This window comes from Panthera leo, chromosome A3 (genome assembly GCF_018350215.1).
Source record: "Panthera leo isolate Ple1 chromosome A3, P.leo_Ple1_pat1.1, whole genome shotgun sequence".
In the NCBI taxonomy this organism is placed as follows: domain Eukaryota; kingdom Metazoa; phylum Chordata; class Mammalia; order Carnivora; family Felidae; genus Panthera; species Panthera leo.
The window spans coordinates 74,046,922-74,071,032 of record NC_056681.1 but is presented as its reverse complement, the minus strand read 5'-3'; the positions used below and the strand labels follow the sequence as shown (position 1 = coordinate 74,071,032).

The window sequence follows — 24,111 nt, the reverse complement described above, 5'->3', positions numbered from 1 at the left end:
TTACTTTATGCATCTGACCACAGTCATTTTTTTCCTTAGTCCTCCTAGGAACAGTGCCACACAGTGCAATAAAGTAGCCCAAGAAAGTATAATGTGAATCTTCCCATTCCATATAAAGCTTATTTGACGGATGGCTCTGGGTCACAAAGCTAAACTGGAATTAGAGGGTTTGTTTCTTTCCACCTCATATTTTACTATGTGTGTATCATGTATTACGGGAGCATTATTAGTATATGGTTTTAAATAGAACTTCCATTGATGAATAGAGGAAAACACTGCTAAATATGATTTTTGCTTTAATTTGTAAAATATACATAAGAATATAATCCAGATTGGTTTGCTACTATTTTGCTGTCATGGTTTCCCATTTTTAAACCTACAGATGGTGATGATGAGAAGGTCCTAATATTTACCTTTTTTTTCTTGTGTGCGCTCCATAGATTGAGATTGAATTTTATGTTTGCAAAGTTTTCTTTGAAGTGAAATGTAAGACCTAAAAATGACCTCTATTGCAGACTTAGACATATGCAGTCCACTAATATTTGCTGCTCTGTTCTAGATTCAATAAATTTGAATCCTGCAAGCACTCATCCACAAAAATGGAGGAAAAAACTGATCCATAAAAATAATGAAAGCATAACAAAGGATATTAAACTTTCAAAATAAAAGGACAAGATTACTTTTCTATAACATTTATAACACCGTTCAGAATATTAATAGTATATAAAAACTAACCTTTTTACTATAAATTCCTGAAAAGTGGTATTTTGTATTCTCCCTCCTCCAGTATACCAGCATGGCACCTGGCACATGTTATGTGTGTACTCCATACATATTTAAAGAATAAGTGAATAAAATAGAAGGTAAACATCTTCTTTAGAACTAGAATGTTGAATTACATTTCTTCTAGAACATAAATTTGTGTGGTAGATAGTATTTACCAGTGATCATCACATTAGGTTATGCCTACTCCATTTCTCCCCTCCCCTCACCTCAGAATGTACTGTATAATATATGTTTCTGGATATATGTGTATTCTTAAAGACTTTGTACATTTGTCCTAGAAATTTTTGCTGAAATTTATTTCTTACTGTTTTCACTCATGCAGTTCAGGAGGTCTCTCGACCAGGCAGGTTCACTAATTCACTAGAAAGACTCACAGAACTCCACACAGCTGTTACATTCATCATTACAGTTTATTACAACAAAGTGATACAGATTAAAATTACCAGTAGGAAAAGGCACATAGGGCGGGGTCTAGGCATGAACTTCCAGTTTTCTTTTTTAGGATACTTAGGCAGACAGCACTTTCTTCTCCCTGCACTGATGTGTGGCAACCTGCACATAGTATCGCTGACCTGAACAGCTTACCTAAACCTTTGTGTCCAGCATTTTTATTGGGTGTTATTCCTATAAGCAGGCTGACTGCCCTGTGGCAGACTTTAGTTTCCAGCACCTCCAGAGGTTGAGCTGATACTATGTGGCCCAAGACTTCCACTATAAACCACCTAGTTACCCACACAGGGCATATCTGGCATAGCCCAAGCCTCCCAGGTACACATCAAACAGGATATTCAGAGTGCTTAGAGATTACCTCTTAGGAGCTAGGCAAGGGCCAGATCCCTTTAGGCAAGACTAATCCTTGATTGCAAAGGACACCCCTTGGTCCATTGCCAAGACTCTCTCAACAAAATGATCATATTTCTCTAAATGTCTGTATTTAGTATAGCATTTATATGACAGAGCAACTATCAGTATGAATATGCCTAGTATTTGGAGGAGCAGTCCTGGAGTAGAGCTGGATTTAAGAAACAACTAATTTGTCTGATAAAGCCATGATTTACCTTTTATATTTTTATACTGATTTGATTACTCATTTTCCTCCTTGATCTGTAATTTGTACCTTATGATATACTTGTACAGGAGTGTTTCACATAGAAATTAACTGGTGGTTTACAAAATCCATTTCTTCCTCCTGCCAGTCATTTTCTATCAGCATTCATGTTGAGCAGCCTTTAACTCAGTCTCCCAATACATTTGATCATCAATACTAATTTTACCATGAGGCTTATGTACATAGGGTAGTTGGATCAACAATGCTAGTATTACACCATATTGTGGTATGGTAGTAGATGTATCTGAAAAATACAAGTCTGGCACGTTACTAGCCAGACTGTACAATTGGTCACTAACAATTGTTTCAGTGTATCATTATATTATATGACAAAATGTCTCCCAGAGTGGTGTAACTCATCAGGTTTAATTACAGGCCTCCATTCAACTTTGTCAAGTCCCAAGAATAGGTGATCTTGGCAAACATATGGTTTTTACCCTTCCAGGCATCTGATAAAATTGAGCTAAGAGAATATCATTTCTTGCTCTGATCCTTTCTTGAGGCACTAGTATTAATATTGGATGCTTCTTGTTGCTTTACCCATTTATTCATTCCTTTGCCCTTAGTTACTATTTCTTCTACCCATTTGCTAGTGATTTTTACTCACACTTTTCTGCCTTTGGAAACTTCTGCCAAACGCCTTTGGAAGGGGCATTAGATTTGGCCACTCTCCTGGTCCAAGAAGTTTAATTTTTTGCTAAACAACTGAGTTTTTAAACTGTACTTTTTAAATCTATGCATGTTGCTGAATATACAGTTAGTTTATTGCTCGTCATTACTGCATGGTGTTCCACAGAACTATATATTTTACTCTTCAGTTCTGAGAGATCATTGCTAACCTTTGAAAAAACAATTTCAACAAAAACATTACACAGTTATTTTTTAACACCTTATAATGAGAAAGTAGAACTCCTCTCTGAAAAGTGTGACGGCTCAGAGAGCAATAAATTACAAGAAGAGCAAAGATAATTTCTGTGTGTGTGTGTGTGTGTGTGTGTGTGTGTGTGTGTGTGTGTGTGTGTATCTTTCAGAAAACATAAAATCAAAAGTGCATATGGAAGTTTTAACCTCAGAAAATGGTAGGATAGGGACATTTTCTTTGAAAGAGATGATGGAAATGAGTGAAGATAAGTTGTAAGATGGAGAAGAAGGATGTTGGGTGTATGTTGAGTACTGGTGATCTCTTTTTCAAAGGAGAAAAGTCTCTCTTCTGAGACTTAAAGGGGAAAGTAATAGTGTTTGACACTTAAAAAGGGGAAAAAATTAAAGCAGCAAATGTAAGGATGTAGGATAGGAGTGTGGAAAAAAACATTTTTGTTGAGAACCCTACTGATAGTGTAAATTTTTTATGCACCCACTCAGCATAGTAGTTGACTGACTTTAAGAATGTTAAGGTTAGATTGTGGGTTTTGTTTTTCTTTTAAAGCTTTTCTTTCCTTTTTTTTTTTTTTTGTTTTTTGTTTTAATATTTACTCAGAATGAGGAGCAAGAGCAAAGGAGGACCAGAGAGAGAGGGAAAGAGAGAATTTCAAGCAGGCTCCATGCTCAGCACAGAGCCCGATGTAGGGCTTGATCTCACGAACTGTGAGCTCATGACCTGAGCCAAAACCAGAAGTCAGACACCCAACCAGCTGAGCAACCCCAGATTGTGTTATAGTAACAAAATCCTAAAATAGTGGCTTATCACAACAGTAGTTTGTTTTTCCTTACTGCTATTTGATGAATGAGGGTTAGAGTTGGATAAGAGGGGGCTGTGCTTATCAGAGCCACTCAGAGACCCAGGCTGATAGAGAATTGATTTTGATACTTTCAAGCTAATTGCAATGTGAGAATGACAGGTAGCAAATCAGAACAATGGCTTTTAGAAGGTCTTCCCAGAAGTTACACATGACACTTCGCTCACATTTCATCGGCCAAAATAAATCACACAGCTACATACAACTTCATGGAAGCAAAGAACTCATGTGCCACAAAAAGGAGAAAACCAGAAATGCTTAGTGAGCAACACTCTTGATATCCAGACAGATACTTTGATGTATGTGGGATTGACAGATCTGTCTGATATAATCTGTCAGTGAGAGTTAAATTTAGGAGAGAGTCCAGGAAGCTTGTAAGGATAATACTAGATAATGTAGAAACACACTATAACCTAGTGAATGCTTCTGTAGCTTTGCTTTTGTTCTTAAACATATGCAAACTATTCATTTGCAGTGTAAGTTGAATCCTCCTATTTCCTCTTTTTGTTTTTGTTTTTGTTTTGTTGTTCCTACGATTTTATTTTTAAGTAATCTCTACACCCAACTTGGGGCTCAAACTCCCAACCCTGAGATCAAGAGTTGCACACTCCACTGACTGAGCCAGCCAGCCACCCTTCCTCTGATTTCTTCTTATTCTTTCCTTGTAACATCTGATTCTTCTTCCTTCCCTACCTCATGCTCTACTTCTGTTTCTATGGTTACCCTTAGTTACCCTAATACCAAATTTCTGTTTTCTGTCCTATTTTTCCTGAGTAGTAGGCCCACAGATTTAGTTGCCAGCTGGGTATTCAAACACCTCAAACTTAACAAAACTGACCTTTTATTAACCATTCCTCTCCATGCTCCCAGTTTTTGTTAAAGGAGCCATAATCTTCTTAATGACAGATTTAAAACTATAGAGTTATTTGTGGTTCTTCCTCTCTTACACCTGTCCCTCATCTGTCTCAACATCACTATCTAAATTCAGTTCTTCATGTAGACTTCAGAATAACACCCTAATTTGTCTTTATTCTCAAATTTATTCCATACAACTGATGCCTTACTTTCTAAAGGACAGTACTGCACATTCACTTCCCTTGACTTTCCATAATCTGGCTTTAGTCTTCATTTCCAGTTTTGCTGTTGGCCATATGCATACCACACATTTCTCTCTCTCCGACTCTATTCCCTTTGTACTTTGGATACTTTTATCCCCATCTGAATCTTACCCATCTTTGAAGGTCCAAATGCCACTGCTTTTATGATTTCTTCTTATATTCTCTCTTCACCACCCCCTTTACTCCCAGGAGTGGGAAGGAATTTCCCTTCCTCTGAATTTCCATGGCATTTTATCTGAACTGCTCTTATGACCTTGTTACTTAAACTTTCTCCTACATTTACGTGTCAGTCTCCCTAAGCCCAGCTCCTCTGTTGAGAACTCAGAAATAAAAGAAGTACGCTCATGCTGTAGGAGAAAAAGTCTCTTATTTGCATCAGTATATCTACTTTCTCTAATAAGTCCTTAGATCTTTTTTCATATGTTGCTTTGGTAGATTTGGAAATTTGTGGAGCTTTTTCATCTCAGGATATTTGGATGTTTTGAGGTGAAAAGAGGATAATTGCACTCTTGTGTTAAGAATTAGGAAAAAATTTATGAAGAGTAAAGTTTTTATGTTAAATAGAGTCATTATAGAAATCATTATAGGGGCACCTAGGTGTCTCAGTAGGTTGAGTATCTAACTTCAGCTCAGGTCATGATCTTGCAGTTCGGGAGTTTGAGCCCTGCATCAGGCTCTGTGCTGACAGCTCAGAGCTTGGAGCCTGCTTTGGATTCTGTGTCTCCCTCACTCTTTGCCACTCCTCTGCTTGCATTCTGTCTCTCTCTCTCAAAAATAAAACATTAAAAAAAAAATTTTTTTTTTAAGGTGTCATTATAGGAAACTTGTCCCAAGTTTGCCATGCTTTTCTTGAGCTATCAACCTGAATCATAAAACAGTTGTTTATTCATTGTGTTTTCTAGATACTAGAACTTGGAGGCTTTTATCACAGATGTTAAATAAATGCCAATTTAAAAAAAAAAAAATCTTTGTTTTTAATTTTTAAAAATTTTTTATTTTTTTTTATGTTTATTTAATTTTGGGAGAGACAGAGTGCAAGCAGGGAAGGAGCAGAGAGAGAGGGAGACACAGAATCCAAAGCAGTCTCCAGGCTCTGATCTGTCAGCACAGAGCCGGTTGCGGGGCTCGAACCCACAGGCTGTGAGATCATGACCTGAGCTGAAGTAGGACGCTTAACCGACTGAGCCACTCAAGTGCCCCAGTATTCTTTGTTTTTTAAAACAATTTCAGGCTCTTAGCAAAAGCAAGTATTTTTTCAAAAGTGAATTTCAAAATTAATTTGAGGAAATCTTCTCACTCTTGAATATCCAAGAAGTTGGGTTTTAGTTTGGTTTAAACTTAATAGTGTTTTGTCAGGCCAATGGATGGTGCATTAAGAGCCGTCCCTAATTTGGGGGCCCCACAGAAGAGTTAACCTTCAGCAGAATTCAAAATTAGTAGATGTAGGGAAGTTATTAAACTGCACATGGTTATTACATAACCTCAAATAAATCAGTGTAATATTAGCTGAAATAAATATATTGTCAGGGGTCAGAGTTAATTAACCTCAAGTTATAAGTTGGGAAATTTAGAGGTGAAATTGAGACTCTTCCAATAATTGACTCTAAACTGGGTGTGTTTTCCCCCTCTAGACTTCACTTTCTTTCTTTTTTTTTTTTTATAATGTTTATTTTTGAAAGAGAGAGAGAGAGAGTGGGCAAGCAGGGAAGGGGCAGAGAGGGAGACCAGAATCCGAAGCAGGCTCCAGGCTCAGCTGTCTGCTAGAACTCTATGCGGACTCAAACTTATGGACCATGAGATCATGACCTGGGCCGAAGTTGGACACTTAACCGATTGAGCCACCCACGTACCGTGGACTTCATTTTTAATTAACAGTGATTATGTGGCTAATAATGTTTCTTTGCAAGGTATTTTTTACTTAAATCCAGTGGTCAGTGATTTGATTTCCAAAATTTTGAATTCTTTTGTATTTTAAGGTAACCAGCTGTACTTGGATGTTTTTAGGTTCAAGGTAAGGATCCATCAGTGGAAGTCACACAGGACCTCATTGATGAATCAGAAGAAGAACGATTTGAAGAAATGCCTGAAACCAGTCATCTGATTGACCTGCCCACATGTGAACTCAATAAACTTGAAGAGATTGCTGACTTAGTTACCTCAGTTCTCTCCTCACCTATCCGTAGGGAAAAGCTGGCTCTGGCCTTGGAAAACGAAGGCTATATTAAAAAACTACTGCAGCTGTTCCAAGCTTGTGAGAACCTAGAAAACACTGAAGGCTTACATCATTTGTATGAAATTATTAGAGGAATCTTATTCCTAAATAAGGCAACATTGTTTGAAGTAATGTTTTCTGATGAGTGTATCATGGATGTCGTGGGATGCCTTGAATATGACCCTGCTTTGGCTCAGCCAAAAAGGCATAGAGAATTCTTGACCAAAACTGCAAAGTTTAAGGAAGTTATACCAATAACAGACTCTGAATTAAGGCAAAAAATACATCAGACTTACAGGGTACAGTACATTCAGGACATCATTTTGCCTACACCATCCGTTTTTGAAGAGAATTTTCTTTCTACTCTTACATCTTTTATTTTCTTCAACAAAGTTGAGATAGTCAGCATGTTGCAGGTAAGTAAACTAAAGTGTTCTTATATTATTTTAGGTATTCTCCTTAATAGTTAAAGCTGGTGTTCATTACTTTTTGAAAGTTTTCTTTTGTTTACTTTAAATGTACTATTGAGCATAGAAAATAGAGCTTTATCTCTTTTTTTTTTTTAAGTATTTTTTATTTTGAGAGGGAGTGCATTTACTAGTGGAGGGAGGGGCAGAGAGAGAATATCCCAAGCAGACTCTGCACCGTCATCACAGAGCCTGTCGTGGGGCTCAGTCTCACAAACCATGTGATCACAACCTGAGCCAAAATCAAGAGTTGGATGCTTAATCAGCTGAGCCACCTAGGTGCCCCATAGGAAAGAATCCTTTCATAATGTGACCTTTTAAATTTTTAAGTGTCCTATCATGTAAATTTTTTTAACTTCATTTTTGCATGCATTTAGAAAATTATAAAATATATATGACAAAATATTCATCATTTTAACCTTTTTTTATGTATACAATTCATAGCATTAAGTACCTTCTTAGTGTTATGCAACCATCACCATTGTCCATTTCCGGAACTTTTTTATCATCCCAAACCAAAGCAGCTGTTTCTAAGATTATTTTTAGTCCATTTTGTGAGATCTAGTTATTATTGGGGGGATAGTACATATGAATGTGTGTGCTTAAAGTTTTCCAAATAATTCAAATGTGTAGTCAGCACATCTAAATTAACATTTGTTAATTTTCAGGAAATGATAACTAGATTATTTGCTGTGTGAGGTTGGTTTTAATCTGTCTCCTTGAGTTGTAAAATAGTTTATACCATGTTTAGCATGTTAATCCTTTATATGCTAACAGTGTAATAAGGAGGAATTTGAAGATTTTCCTTTACTTGTGGTAGTATACTATACCCACAGTTTCCTGCATAACTGTCTTTGTTATGTCCATATCACTGAATAAGTTTCTTGAGCAGCTTCTATATACGTAGTGTAGTAGTGGTTCTCAAGTGTGTTCTAGGGGCTCCTAAAGCCCTTTCAGAGTTCTGTGGGGTTTTTCCTTTTCCAACTTCTTGTCAGTGTGAGGCTGTATTTTCTTCTTGTACTTCAAAATATTGTATTGCAACAGATTGAATGTCAAAGAAGATGTGAGAATGTAGTTTTCTTCTATTAAGCCAAACATTACAGAGATTTGCAAAAATGTAAAACAGAGCCACTCTTTTTTCTAAATTTATAAAATTTTTCATAAATATATTTACATAAACTTATATCTTATTTTTAAAACAAATTAGTAAATGTTTTTAAATGTCTCTGTTTTTGTTGTCAGTATTGCCAAACATAATCCACATAATAAAACTCTCTGGGGTACTCCATAAGGTTTAAGAGTTTAAGAGATCCAAACAGTTGAGAGTTTCTGACTTAGTACTTAACTCTTAGTTGTGAGATTCCGTTTTATGATGTTAACAGTCATCATTCATCTTTCTGTTGTTACTTTACTTTTTGTATAGGGTTTACTTCTTTAGATCATGCTTTCACCTAGCAGTTTTCCTTATTCCACAATAATAAGTATAAGGGAAAATAGACTTATGCATGGGGTTCCATTTGTTATACATGAGACCTGCTTTTTAAAACCGTTCGTACTATACAATTCAGGGTGCCATTTCACTTGCTGACAGAAAAACAGTTACAGTCTCAGGAGTTTGGAAATAGACCTACAGTCAATATAGCTGATGTAAAGAAAAGAACCCAGTGACAGAAGCTTAAGTGCAGAAGCTTTCAAATGACTGCTTTGACATCAGAAGGGGTTCCAAATCCATAATAATAAATCATAAATGCTTTATATACTTAAAAATTATGCAAACTAATCTGTAAGTATTTGAACTCTTTATGTCAGTTTATATATTTTCTCATAGATCTATTTGTAAAGGCTATAATTATATAAATCAAGCATAGCTTTAAGAAAAGAAAGTCTTACTCATTTCTGGTCCGTGAGATACATTTATGAAGTAGGTACTGTGAACTACCTGTTGCATATCTAAGGTTTAGCACTTAGTTATCTCTCCATTTCAGCAGTGATGCTGAATTCTGTTTTCTGTTCTCAACAGTATGTGAAAAGAAAAGAATTACGATTATGGTGAGTGACCTCTAAAGGCTCATTTCCTAAAGCCCACCTCTGAGGTTTCCATGTAGAAATTTTTTGACTAAGTATTAGATGTTTCCAGATACCCTTCTAGCTAACTAGGATACGTATCTATAGCTTCTTAAATGAGTATTGGCCTACTGTTGTATGAGTTACATAAGCAAGTGCAAATGTAAAGATTGTATCTATCTGGACCAAAATGAGTTAGTGTAAAGGTACATAACATAACTCCTAGCCTAAATTAGGGTAATTAACTGAGAAATTACATGAAAGCACTTACTGTGGTCACTGGCTCCTGGTATGTACTTTAATACATGTTGAGATTCTCTAAAGCTTGATTAGGGCATAAGAGTTTAGTTAACCTGAATTTTCTAGCTAATTGCATATCAAAATCCCATGTGCCCAGAATTGAAATTTATACTTAAAAATGTTTTTTATGAATTAAATCCCTAAAACCAATAAATTGAGGTTATTTTCACACAGCTACAGATTAAAGTCCTTTTCAAAACAAGAAGTTTTAACTTCCTTCACTAGAAATGATTGAGGATAGGTATCTCAAATGTTAACATTTTAATACATTACATGTTATCTCCACTATTCCATAAATAAGAGTTGAGCTGAACACAAACCCAGTAAAATCAGTGGTTTTATTTCTTGTTTAATATATTTTGTGGATTTCAGCTTACTAAAAAAGAAATTTCTAAACTTTCATCCCACTTACTAAGGAGCTATGGTAAAATCTCTTCATGCCTTTAAGGAAAAATTTACAATAATTCGGTTCTTCATTTTGTTTCAGAAGTTTTTGGATTCATGTAAGAATTTAACATATTACATTTTATCTTACTAGATTTGGCGTAGTCTAGTTTGTGTGTGTGTTTTACTTTGGTTTGTTTCATTACTTTGAACTAGTTAGAAATCTGTCCTGTAGTCTATTTTACATGGTGAGAGTAACAAAAACCAGATCGTGCAGGTGACGTGGATTCTAATAATTTTTTTAAAATGTTTATTTATTTTTGAGAAACAGCACTAGGGGGCAAGGGGCAGAGAGCAGGGGACACAGAATCCGAAGCAGGCTCCAGGCTCTGAGCTGTCAGCACAGAGCCCGACACTGGGCTCAAACTCACAGGCTGTGAGATCATGACCTGAGCCTAAGTCGGCCGCTTAACCGACTGAGCCATCTGGGCACCCCCGTGACCTGGATTCTAAATCCATCTCTGTCACTAGCCCTTTGGATAATGTCCACTCTTTGGGCATCAGTCTTTTGAAATTTAAAATTGGACTCGGCAATCTCTGTAATCTCTTAAAGTCTGATCTAATTCCAACTTTCTGTCTTTACATGAGTCTAGTAATGGTGGATGGGTTCTGGGTTTGGGTTTTTTGTTTTTTAACGTTTTATTTATTTTTGAGGCAGAGAGAGACAGAGTATGAACAGGGGAGGGGCAGAGAGAGAGGGAGACACAGAATCTGAAACAGGCTCCAGGCTCTGAGCTGTCAGCACAGAGCCCGACACGGGGCTCGAACTCACGGACCGTGAGATCATGACCTGAACCGAAGTCGGATGCTTAACCGACCAAGCCACCCAGGCGCCCCGGGTTTTTTGGTTTTTAAAGTAAACTCTACACCCAATGTGGGCTCAAACTCACGACCCCAGGATTAAGAGTTGCATACTCTACCAGCTGAGCCAGCCAGGTGCCCCCGGGATTTGGGAGTTTTGAGCGCGTGCCTGTTTAATTCAAAGAAAAGTTTGATTCACTTTTTTAAAAAAGGCCCCCTTTTTCCCCATAAGGTTTTGTTGTGTAATTCAAAAAGACAGCCACACACAATTTGACTGAAAATAGTTACAAAGGCTTTTAGGGGTGCCTGGGTAGATCATTCGGTTAAACTTCAGACTCTTGGTTTCTGCTCAGATCATGATCTCATGGTTCGTGGGTTTGAGCCCTGCTTTGGGCTCCACACAGTGCAGAGCCTGCTTGGGATTCTCTCTCTCCCTCTCTTTCTGCCCCTATCCTGCTTGCTCTCTCTCTAAAAATAAACTTAAAAAAAATTTTTTTTAAACAAAGGCCTTTATGAAAAAGAAGAACTGAAGTGATCTAAAGAGACTAGTTTAATTGGAGAACCAGGTATTTAGGGGGAGACATTACAGTTATATTTATGAAGCACTTTAAGCTGTCAATTAATTGCTTTTTTACTAGTGCACTGAACAGAGTGCTTTTGTAGAGTATTACAAGAATAAGATTAGAAATCAGAAAAAATATATATACCAGGAATTAGAAAACATTCTCCTAGCAGATGGTAATACTTGAAATTCCCTCCCTAATACATTATGCAGTTCTAGCTTTCAGCACACAAATAATGAATCATGTAAGAAATTGCATTTATCAAAGAAGTGGAACTATTTTCCTATGAAAATATTCTTTAAAAAGTTAAAGATCCTTAGAGAAGAAAGGAGGATTTAATCTGAGAAAGATTCAAGAAGAAAAAAAAATTATAAAAGGTTTAAGTGGAGGTAAATGTGTATTCACCAAAACCTAAAATATGAGATAAAAAGTATTTAGAAAAAGTGATTTGAGGGATAAGTATAAGATTGCATATGCAGTTGAATTCTCTCAGAAATAGATGAGTCAGGCCATAGTATATAAGGTCTAGAAGTCAGCAAAATAGAGAACAAAACAAACACCATTCTGAGTCAGACTAATGAATGGGTTTGTCTCTCAGTATTCTTTAAGTAACACTGATGGATGGTTAGTGGGAGAGTATGTTACATCTTCTGTGATTGTATCTAGTAGTCTTCATTCATTTTTTTATATATGCTTTATCTTATTTTTCTTAAACTTATTTAAGAGATTGAAACTGCTTCACAGATGATCCAAGCAAAAAGGCAGGTATTTAAGGTACATCCTTAACATGTTATAATTTGATTTTTTTGTCAACCACTAAGTCAAAAATTCTAAGAACATGCTACTTTAATTAAAGTTAATACAAATTGTATTTCATAAAAGTGAATTTTAAAAATAAGTGAAATTTAAAAGCACAATATTTTTTAGCAGATCTTGATGGATCTCCACAAAGTGGATTTCAATATTCATGTCATTTTTTTCTTTAGTAATTTAATAGTCCACTCTTATTGTGGAAAACTAGAAAATAAAGATAAGCAAAAAAATTGCTCATAATCCATCACCAAAAGATAATCATAATTAACATTTTAATGTTTCTCCCTTCTAGACTTTAGACACAAATTTATATTAAAAATAAGATTATACAGTATGTACTATACTGTATTTTTGTTTGTCCTTGTAAACAGTGCTTAGAGAAATTAACATATATCTGCCTTTTAATACCTCAGAGTCATCAGTGTGAAAAGCAATTATTGTAGTGCTTTATCATTTCACTGTGTCCTTGGGGACCACAAGAAAATATAAGCCTGTACCCCAAATAACCCTAAATTATATTTCATGAGTTCTTGTGTTTTAAAAGGTTTTGCAGTCCAGTCTTACTGCTGCCAGAATTCTGTCTCCTTTACTGTTGTCCCTGTGCCGTATTTGTAATTCATTTTTCTAATCTTCAGTGGACCGACAATGAACTCTTCAAACTTGTTTGAATTACATTTAAATTAAGAATAAATAAATAGACCCTGAGAAGGAGCTACAGTGTCTCTCAGTTAAAATGCATGAGTTTTGGGGCACCTGGGTAGCTCAGTCGGTTAAGTATCCAACTTTGCCTCACATCATGATCTAATGGTTCATGAGTTTGAGCTCCACATGGGGTTCTATCCCCCTCTTTCTCTATCCCTCCCCCGTTCGTGCTCAGTCTCTCAAAGATAAATAAATATTTTAAAAAACTAAACTAACCTAAAATAAGTGAGTTTTCATGCATTACCTAGAACAACTGGTTATTTTTGGTCTCCAAATGATTCTTCATAGCTGAGGTTTCTGGTTAAATGAGGTAATAGTGTATGTATAACTAATAATAAATGGTATAATCAGGGTTGAAAACTATAACATGAATATGCCCTGGAATTTTAAGGTTTATGATGAAACTATTAGGTTTTCAGCTACTTTTATTATAATTTGTGTAAATCATGTAAGTGAGTATAACTTTATACTTTTGTTAGACTATTTCATAGTAATTATTTCTTCTCGTGTAGGAAGATGAGAAGTTTCTGTCGGAAGTTTTTGCACAATTAACGGATGAGGCTACAGATGATGATAAACGGCGTGAATTGGTAAGTTATTTATTCTTGAAATTCAAACCTTTATTTTTTTTTAAGTTTATTTATTTTGAGAGAGAAAGTGTGAGTGGGGGAGGGGCAGAGAGGGAGAGAGTAAGAATCCTAAGCAGGCACTGTGCTATCAACACAGAGCTTGATGCAGGGCTCCAACTTGTGAACGATTAGATCATGACCTGAGCCAAAGTTGGACACTTAAACCAACTGAGCCACCCAGGCGCCCCTAAATTCAAACCTTTGGAGTGCACTTACTCTTGGCTAATACAACTTTTAATATTGAATTTGTTAAGAGAGAATTTTTTATAATTAAGATGAAAAGTACACATTTATTCTATAAAATGATTACTCTCAAAGTTTCTCAAACTTATTGTTTTGTATATTTGCCAGTTTCTTAAAGTATTTTGACGTGTGTTTTTTTCCTCCAGTGAGGGAATTCATGTGCTTAAAAATCCCCAAATAAGATATGGGGTTTATGTTAGGACACAACTACAAACTCATACATTTTTATGGTTGTAGATACATTATAGAACGGCTCTTTTCAAAAAACAAAACAAAAGGTAAGGACAGTACTTCTTGAATACATGAATGATAAGTAATTTGGTTCTTGGAAATGTTTTTTTCTTTTGAATGTATTTTCTGAGATACGAACCATGCTTTGGAGGAAGAGAATAATGATTGCTACTTACCAGCAGTTTGTCATTTTCTTTAAACATTATAATCAGGTACTTGGGTTTTAAAAAGTAATGAGAGATTACAGGTTTAAATTAGCCAAGTCATCTTGGTGTAGGTAATAGCCTACTCAGTTTTCTCATTTATAAAATTAGGCCTTTAAACTCGGGAATCTTTTAATGTCCTTTCCAGTTCTTATAAATGAAATTGTACTTTTGAGAGCTGAGAACCCAGCTACCATTTATTTTATATAGCATGTTTCTACAAAAATACATGTTCTAATTCAAAATACATACCTTACATGACATTTTTACAACTGAATCATGAATTGAAAATACTATATGTATATTCACTCTCTGAGACTCCACATACAACATGTACACTGTATGCCTTGGGAGAGTTCATCGTTCATTTTGTGGAAATAATGCGAAGCTTAGTTTTAGTGGGATGCTAGTTTTTAAGATGTTCTTTACAGGTTTTGAGGGGCCAAGATACCCTGAAGAGGCAAGGTCCTTCAGAAGAGCATATCATGCTATGGTATATCACATTAAAGTGAGCCCAAGTTTGCTGTTATGTGTGTCAACTTCTCACTATACTTTCTAACATTGCAGGTTAATTTTTTCAAGGAATTTTGTGCATTTTCTCAGACATTACAACCTCAAAACAGGGATGCATTTTTCAAAACTTTGGCAAAATTGGGGATTCTTCCTGCTCTTGAAATTGTAATGGTAATTATCCAACTTCTTTTCATGTTTTTGAAGTTGTGAATTTCTCGTACCTTTATATTACATATGTGAAAGTATTTATTATAGTAATGCATATTGAATTGTATAGTTTAGGTTATGATTCACTTGATAGTGAATTACTACAAATGTGTTCCATCTTCAGATTTTTATTAACTTGAATTTGTAATATTAATATGTAAGCACTTGGATATAATATGGCTTCAAGTGAATTAAAATCCCACGTGTGTTTTCAAGACTATTATCTCTTCTGTAGCAATATTAAGTATGTTTTAAAGAAATTTTTAAAATGTCTTTCCTTTTTAGACCAGTGAGAGTAGAGTAAGGGCAGACTGGACCAAAGCAGCTCAATGTCTTTCCTTTTTAGACCAGTGAGAGTAGAGTAAGGGCAGACTGGACCAAGGCAGCTCATTCTGCAATATGGGTTAGGGCAGTGGTTCTCATATATATCTGTTTATGATTTTTATCCATTGGTATTGTATGAAAAATTAAAAATATTTATTTCATTTTAAAATGATAAACATAAATAATATAACTTATAAAAATAATTTTTCAGAACAAAACATTTTAGTGGAAGAGTGGCATTTCATTTTTTTTTTTTTTTTTTTTTTTTTTTTTTTTTTTGGCAATCTCTTTAACATTTGGTTTAACAGAAGACAGCTAGATTCTCATAGCAACTTCTGCATTTAATTTGTTGTGATATCATATGTCTTATAGCCTCTGGAAAACCCCACTATACTTGTGATATACTGAGAGTGAAAAGGGCTGATAATGCCCTAGGATTATTTATTATTATGAAAATAGTTTTTAATTTCATGTGGTTCCTGAAAAGGGTGTTGGACACCTCACCAGGATTCCCTGGACAACACTTGGAGAACTGCTGAGTTAGGGAATGTGTTCAGAATCACTTGGGAGATTTTGTAACTTACGAGTCATGTATCCTTCATGTTATGCATCAGTACCTTAGAAAACTAAGTTGTGGAAAAAGAGTGAAAATACCCAGTATTTTCAAAAGCATCCTCTATTAGGAGAGTCATAAAAGAATCAGTTACTAAAGAGTAACTGGCAAATAAATCCAGGACCAAAGATGGATTCTGGAAAGTTATGGAGTCTTAACTAGGTAATGTCATTCACATTTTGCATATATTTAAATCGAAAAAAATTTCTGTACAGTATTTGTAAAGTATTTCTTTATAATCCCATGTTGATTCTTACATTTAAATTCCCTGAATATTTATCTTCGTGGTGGTAAAAACTGGCACAAACTAATCATTGAGCTGCTTAAAAGTTTTTTATATTTGTAAAATAAAAGGAAGTATAGGATGGAGAGATTATACATTTTGAATCCAGTACAATGTCTAATTCTAAAAAGTTGGTGTGTATAGATTTGGGAAAGAAAAGGAACACAGCACAGTTTTTGTTAAGTCTCTAAGTAACCTAATTTTCCTTTTATTAGGGCATGGATGATTTGCAAGTTAGATCAGCAGCTACAGATATATTTTCTTATCTAGTAGAGTTTAGTCCATCTATGGTCCGAGAATTTGTAATGCAAGAAGCCCAGCAGAGTGATGATGTAAGTAATAATGCTATGATTATGTGTGAATTACCTGTAGAGTAGTGTTGGCATACCATTTGTGAGAAAAGGTTTAACCACAGTCTTAATCTTCAGTGAAGCAAAATAGTAGATTTCTGATCATTTGTGACATTAGCAAGCCCAGAATATGTGGCATTTGATTTATTTTACAAACTGTATTCAAACTCGTATTGAGATAAATATATTACAACAGAATCGAATTATTTAAAAAAGTTCAAGTGCTAATGAGGTATAATTTCAAACCCTTAGCTCAGGCACTTACCTGGTAAAACCAGCAAATTGTTTTCCCTTGTTTAAATGTGTCTTTTTTTTCCCCATGTGAATGAATGTTTAATAATGAGACCAATGTGTTTTCCCACTATGGAAATACTTAAACTTTTCCTTTAAACTGTTTAAGAACGAAATGAACATAGAACTATAATTTAAAATAGTCTTTCTTATATCAAATACGTTTTAGTATTAAGAAGAAAATGAGTATAATTATGTTCCTTCTTAAAGAAGATTTTGATTCCCATTGTATGATTTCTCATTGCATGAGTTACTTTTGAATTAAAATACAGTTGCTGTTTTGTGTTTAATCTTTTAATTTCTCCTTAGATTTTTACATTCTTTGTTAGATATTTCCAGGGTATTTCTTTTTAAAGTCATTTTATTTTAGAATCAGTTTGAGCTAATGCTACAGTTTTAGGCAGTAGAAGAAAGAGGAAAAAATCTTTAAGTATATTTTAAGGGTTTTTTTTATTAAACCCAAAAGGTGTTAAATCTGACTTTAAAGAAAGTCAGATACCTAGTTTATTAGTTTATAATCTCACTATTGGTATGTGTATCTTAGTGCCAGCTTTACAGAAAGTAACTCTGAAATTAACACTCTTAATTGCTGCATCCTCAGTGATAATGCATTGATTAAGGACATCCATCATAAAATCTCTTCAGGCGAAGAGAATAATAAACTAATTTTTAGAATTCTTTACTCTGAAAGTTTTTATTTGTTTTCTTTAGAAATACTTCCTTGTTTACATTTAATTGATGGATGAGACTTAGAGAAGCACTTACTGATTTTTAACTATGAAAAGTCCCTTTCTCAGTTTTTCATGTTGATAGAATCCTAATCTTCAAGGTCTTTCATTTCTCCAAATTTTCTGAGATCTAGCAGTTTAACAGTTTAAAAATGTGTTGCCTCCAAATAGTTGAGTTAGCCCACAAAAGAGGATAGATTTCTCTCTTTTTTTTTTTTCCTTCAAAATTGAGGATTCTACAATTCTACATTGGGTTCCTGGTAACCTTTAAAAAGAGAAGACTTAAACTGTGTATTTGGTGGGCAGTTGATATTTTGATGGCCTTTTAAAATAAATGCACAGCATTCAAACTTTTCTTTCCAGTATTATGGAGCAGATTTGGTTTTAGAACTTGGATTACATATTAAAGTATGTGTTGAGACACAGGAAATATTAACATTTTTTACCATAGTCATTATTTCTAAGCTAGAAGGATAGATTTAGTGATAATTGCTGTCTTTTTATTCTGCCACAGATTTCACATATTTTTATGTTAATGCCCTCCGAAACATTTAGTAAAACTTATTTTAGGATATGACTGGGTAAGTAATCCAGCTATTATTCAACCACTTATTTTGGCAGGTATTTGCATTGTATTTCTCACTTAGGAATATATTCATATTGTTAATTTTTTTTAGGTATGATAATAGCATTGAGTTTTTTTTTTCTTCTTAAGAGTCCTTATCTTGTAAAGATTTATACTGAAATAATTATATATAAGGAATTTACTTTAAAATAGTTCTGGGAGATATAATTTGCCTTAATAAAGTTAAAAATACATAAGCTAATCTCTTAGAATTAACTGTTCAATATTTTATTATTATTTTTTTTTAATGTTTATTTATTTTTGAGAGACAATGTGAGCAGGGGAGGGTCAGAGAGAGAGAAAGAGACATAGAATCTGAAGAGGCTCCAGGCTCTGAGATATCAGCACAGAGCCCGACATGGGGCTTGAACTCACAAGCCGTGAGATCATGACCTGAGCCAAAGTTGGACACTTAACCAACTGATCCACCCAGGCATCCCAACTGTTCAATATTTTATATTGAACATAATCATGTTTCTTAAAATTGCATCCATTTTTTAACTTCTTATTTTGAAATAATTTTAAATTTACAGAAAATTTAAAATTCTGTATTAATTCACAATTAATAGTATGAAGAACTCCTATATACACTTCATCCAGGTTCCCCAGTTGTTAATATTTTATCTCTAATTTGCTTTATCATTTTCTTTCCTTGCTTATGTTTATATGTACACATTTACATACAAACATAATTATTTTTCGTTCTAAACCATTGAAGAATAAGGTACAGAAATGATGACACAATGCCTTTTTACCCCTACTTCAGTGTCTATCTATAATTATGTTTATAATGATCAAAATCAAGAAGTTAATATTTTTACGGTGGTATATCTAACTGCAGTCCTAATTCAGATTTTGTCATTATCCCAAAATGTTCATCTTAGCCAAGACAAAAATGAAAACTTTCTGCTCCAGTATTCAGCAATTTGGTTTTATCTAATGTTTCCTCATGATTCGAGTTAGGTTATTTATTTGTGACAGGAATGGTGCAAAAATAATGTTTCCTTCAGTGCATCCCATCAAGAAATTCCCTCAAATTTAAAAACTGAACTTACGGGTATTTTTGTTCAGACTGTTATGCCATTGCACAGACTTAAGGAGTTGGACCATTTAGTTCTGTAGAATTTGAAGAGCTATTTTTGCATTCTTCTAACATGTCAGAATGGATTAAAAGAAGTATTATTTCTCTAATACTTGCAGGCCTTCAAGTTGCAGAACAAATTTCACATGCATTATTTTCTAATAATTCTTACATTCACATTAAAAAAAAAATGTTTCCACAATATCCATCAGTTATTTTTATTCTACTTCAGAATAATGTTCCCACTCCTGTCATTCTTTTTTTCTTGTTTACTATATTCATGGAATCTAAGATACATGGATGCTAATATTTTTTTTATCTTACCAGAGAGTGCTAGTGGAAAATATTTATTTGACTTTGTCATGGTTGCTACTTGGCTGATAGTGACTGTCTAATACCGTGGATTATAAAATGTATCTCAGTATCATACTTTAAAAACCAGTATGTGCTTCTAAGAATAGTGTGAGGTTGAAGTGTGGTAATGAAACAAATGAGGATATCATTTCCCTAAAACTTTGATTTAGAAATTATTAAAACCTTGAAAAAATCTCCCTGAAACCTTGGTTAAATTCACTTAAATGTTGCTATTTAGGTGAAGGATAGCAAAATTTTCTTAAAAGGCCAAAACATAAATATGACTTGGTGGGCCTTATGGGCTCTGTTGCAGACTCAGCCTTGCCGTTGTAGTATGAACTGTCTGTAGATGGTTTGAAAACGAATAGTATAGCTGTATTCTAGTAAATTTTTTACTGTAAAAATTTATTTACAAAGTAGGCAACGAGCAAAGTAGTTTTGTAGTTTGCCAACCCCTGACTTACACCCCTTTCTTAGAATATTGTAGGTCAATGATGGTGGCATTTAGAGGCTGACTCTGATTTGAAGGTTACAAATGCAGAAGTTTCTATGGCAGTGTAAAAAGAAGTAAAAATAAAAAAGAAAAGAAAAGAAAAAAAAGACCATAGGAATAAGTAGGTTTTAATGGGGAGGGAGTCACTGGGCCCTCTTATTTAAAACTATAAGTTTAAGGGGGAGCAGATTTTAAAAAATGTGTATCTATAAATTTAAGACGGTGTTCTCTTGAATAGATTTTGGTGCTCCAAGATTGATACATATTCACTGGAGTTACTATATAATGGTTTATTTGCGCATCAGGTCATCACTTAGATTTTGAAGAAGGAATTTTCCAGTGGTTTTTTTTGTTTTTGTTTTGTTTTGTTTTACATCTTCATTATTTTGCTGCACTTGTTTGAGCATAAGTTTTTTTTTGTTTTTTCCTAGCCTAATAAATGCCATTGTTGGAGAAGCAGGTTTAGGAAAAATGGATTTGTACTCATAGTATTTTAATGCCAGTGAAGAACTCTAGCAGACAGAAACTAGACAATTCAGCTCTAGCTGGCTTAAATTTTGAAATAGTCGTCCAGCTTACAGTGATTTTCTGTTCCCTTTGTTCTGCCTTTAGAGACATAATGGGCCTTGGTGGGAAAGTTAATAAGGGAGAGTTAATAAGGTCACTTAGATAGCTACTTATTGGCTATACCCCAGTTAGAGAGACTGGGTCCTTTGATTCAGCTATTCCTTCTGTTCACCAGGGCTTGCTCTATTGTATTAAGAAATGAAACATGCTGTACAGACAACTTTCTCTATTGTATTAAGAAATGAAACATGCCGTACAGACAACTTACAATGTTGGTAATACTTTTAGTTAATTGATGAATGTTCAACCATTCACTCTTTTGCCTAGGAGCTATTTGTTCATTGTTTCTGAAAGATACTGTTACTTTTGAGTGGATACAGTCATGTACTGCAGTAGACTAATTTTAATTGTTTACTGAGATGGGTATACCTCTGGAATAAGACTGTCTAGCTGTTCTATACTGCTCTGTGAGACAGAATCTCTAAATCTGTGGTTAATTCTAATATTATAGAAATTGATTTTTACTTAGTTTGGCAGAATCCGGTAATATAATAAAATAATAATAATAGAACCTAACCTGTATCATAAGGCTTTTTTTTCCCTGTCTCTCAGTGTCTTTCACTGGCTGATGTATTACCACTTGTAGCTTCATATATTTTGTCTAGCTTTTTGTTGTTGTTCCAGGTAAAAGACAAAAATTTAGTTCCTATCACTCCATCTTGACCAAAAGCAGAAGTCTGGTTTTGTTTTTATTTTCAGAGCAAATTTTAGTGCAAAAGTCTGGCCCTTATCACAGAATTGGAAAGTTTGTGGATTCATGTCTCTTCTGTGTTTTCTTTAATAAATTATTTTTGTTTCATTAAGGTGACACAAGGTAGCATTAAAAAATAAACACATCTGACACAAGGATTCAGAAGCCAACTTGTTTTAAGACTTTTCACTGTATGTGGCAATTAGTATTCTTGATTGTGAGAAATTCCCATATTTTGCCATTTTCTCCCCTGCATCTTTTTTTTTTTGTGTCTAAGTGTGATTGTTTTTTTCCTTTAACAATGAAGCTGTAATAATCATTTTAAAGAGTACTCTCTAGTTTCTGTGATGATGGAAATGTTGAGACCTGTGACAGAAGAGGAGGATAAGGAATTAATGTATTACTTAAAAATGGCTTTGGCTTCATATATCAGAAAAACCAGGAATGGCATCAGCAAGATGACAGAATAGGAAGTTCCAGGTCTCATCCCCACAACAGAAACCAGTTTAACAACCATTAACAGATAAGAATGCCTCCATGAGACTTCCAGAGTCCAGGTTAAAGGTTGTAGCATTTTAGTGAAGCACGGAAATTAGAAAAGATGCATTGGAAAGAGTAAGAACTGTTTCACTTTACCATTGTCACTTCTCAACATAGCACAGCACCAGAAGAGATCCTCTGGGCCTCTCTGGGGAAAGGGAGAGCAAAGTGAGTGAGAGTCTGACATCCCCAGCCTTTCAGAACATTACCCATGAAGGTCATTTCTTTCATGTCCTACCCAGATTACTGAAGAATCACCCCACAACAGCTAAGAACAAAGAAAAGGAGCAGTGGCTCTCAACATTACCACACAGATGTCAGTAACTGGTCCATTACCCGAGTAAGGAACTCCATCAGCTGACCCAGCCAAAATCTCTGGCTAGGCTGACTAGTGAAGAACTTTCCCTGCCAAAGCCAGTCTGCAAAGACTGAAAGAAATAACTACTTCTTTAGATGGGCAGACATCAGTGCAAGATTACAGTGATTAGGGAAACTTGATACCACCAAAGAAACAAAAAAAAGTTATGAATAATGGAAAACTGAACTGCCTGACAAATAATTCAAAATAATTGTCATAAAGAAGCTCAGTGAGCTGTAAGAGTACACAGAAAACTAAATGAAATCAGGAAGACAGTACATGAACAAAATGAGAGTTTAGCAAAGACAGAAACTATAAAAAAAGCAAAAGAAATTGTACAGCTGAAGAATAATACATTGGCTAAACTGAAAAAAAGTAATAAACAGCTTCAGCAGCCAACTCAAGCAGACAACAAAAATCATACAACTCAAAGATAAGCCATTTTAAATTATCCAGTCAGAGAACCAAAAGAAAAAAGAATGAAAAATAGTGGAGGAAACTTGTATCAATTGTGGGACACTATAGAGAAATACAGTATACACATTACGGGAACCTCAAAGGAGAAAAGAAAGTCAGAAAGCATATTTAAAGAAATAATGGCTAATACCATCAAGTCAGGGGAGAGATACGGTCATCCAGGTGCATGAAGTTTATATGTCCTCAAATAGATTCAACCCAAAGAAGTCTTCACGAAGGCACGTTACTATAGAACTGTCAAAAGTGATGGAGCAGCAAGACAAAAAAACACCTCTAATCACATACGAGGAAACTCCCTAAGTCTCAGCAAATTTCTCAGCAAAAACCGTGGAAGTCAGGAGAAAGTAAGATGATATATTCAAAGTGCTGAAAGAAAAAACTACTGAGACTACTTCACCTGGCATTACTAGACCTGCCTTACAAGACATGCTACAGAGAGTTCTTTTTTTCCCCCCCAGTTTTTGTTTATTTGAGAGAGAGCGTGCACATGCACACAACCAGTGGGGGGTGGGGAGAGATGGAGAGAGAAGAGAATCCCAAGCAGGGTCCGTGCTATCAGGTCAAAGCTTGAGATGGGGCTTGATCTCACAAACTTGAGATTGTGACCTGAGCCGAAATCAAGAGTTGAATGGTTAACTGATTGAGCCACCCAGATGCCCCTAAAAGGAGTTGAAATGAAAGAACACTAAACAACTACAAGAAAGCATATGAAAGTGTAAATATCACTGGTGAAGGTAAATATGTAGATAAATACAGAATAAGTAATACTCTATTGGTGTTATATAAATCAGTTTTAACCCTAGTATAAAAGGTAAAAGACAAAATATTAAGAATAACTATTTATAGTTTATATCTATTTTTAATAGCTACACAATATGGAAAAATAGATTGTGATGTCAATTTCATAGTATGTGGATTGGGAGTAAAAGTGTAGAATTTGTTTGCAATTGCTGGTGAGATGTTAATATTCGAATATGTAAGGAATTCCAGCAATTCAGTAGGGAAAAAATCAACCCAGTTTGAAAACAGGCAAAAGAGCTGAATAGATATTTCTCCAAAGTACACATACATCTTTTAGAATGGCTGTTACCAAAAAATAAAAAGATAAAAAGTCTTCACAAGGATATGGAGAAAGG

At 34.7% G+C, this 24,111-nt stretch overlaps 1 protein-coding gene across 3 annotated transcripts in view; it reads left to right on the top strand.

The window, feature by feature from the left end:
* Positions 1-24,111, top strand: part of PPP4R3B (protein phosphatase 4 regulatory subunit 3B) — a 64,645-nt gene that overhangs the window by 13,515 nt on the left and 27,019 nt on the right. For all 3 annotated transcript variants that reach the window (XM_042932310.1, XM_042932309.1, XM_042932311.1), the window contains exons 4-7: positions 6,753-7,376; positions 13,627-13,704; positions 14,988-15,104; positions 16,576-16,692. In XM_042932310.1, coding sequence (XP_042788244.1) covers positions 6,753-7,376; positions 13,627-13,704; positions 14,988-15,104; positions 16,576-16,692 — 936 coding nt within the window. The remainder of the gene's footprint in view (positions 1-6,752; positions 7,377-13,626; positions 13,705-14,987; positions 15,105-16,575; positions 16,693-24,111) is intronic.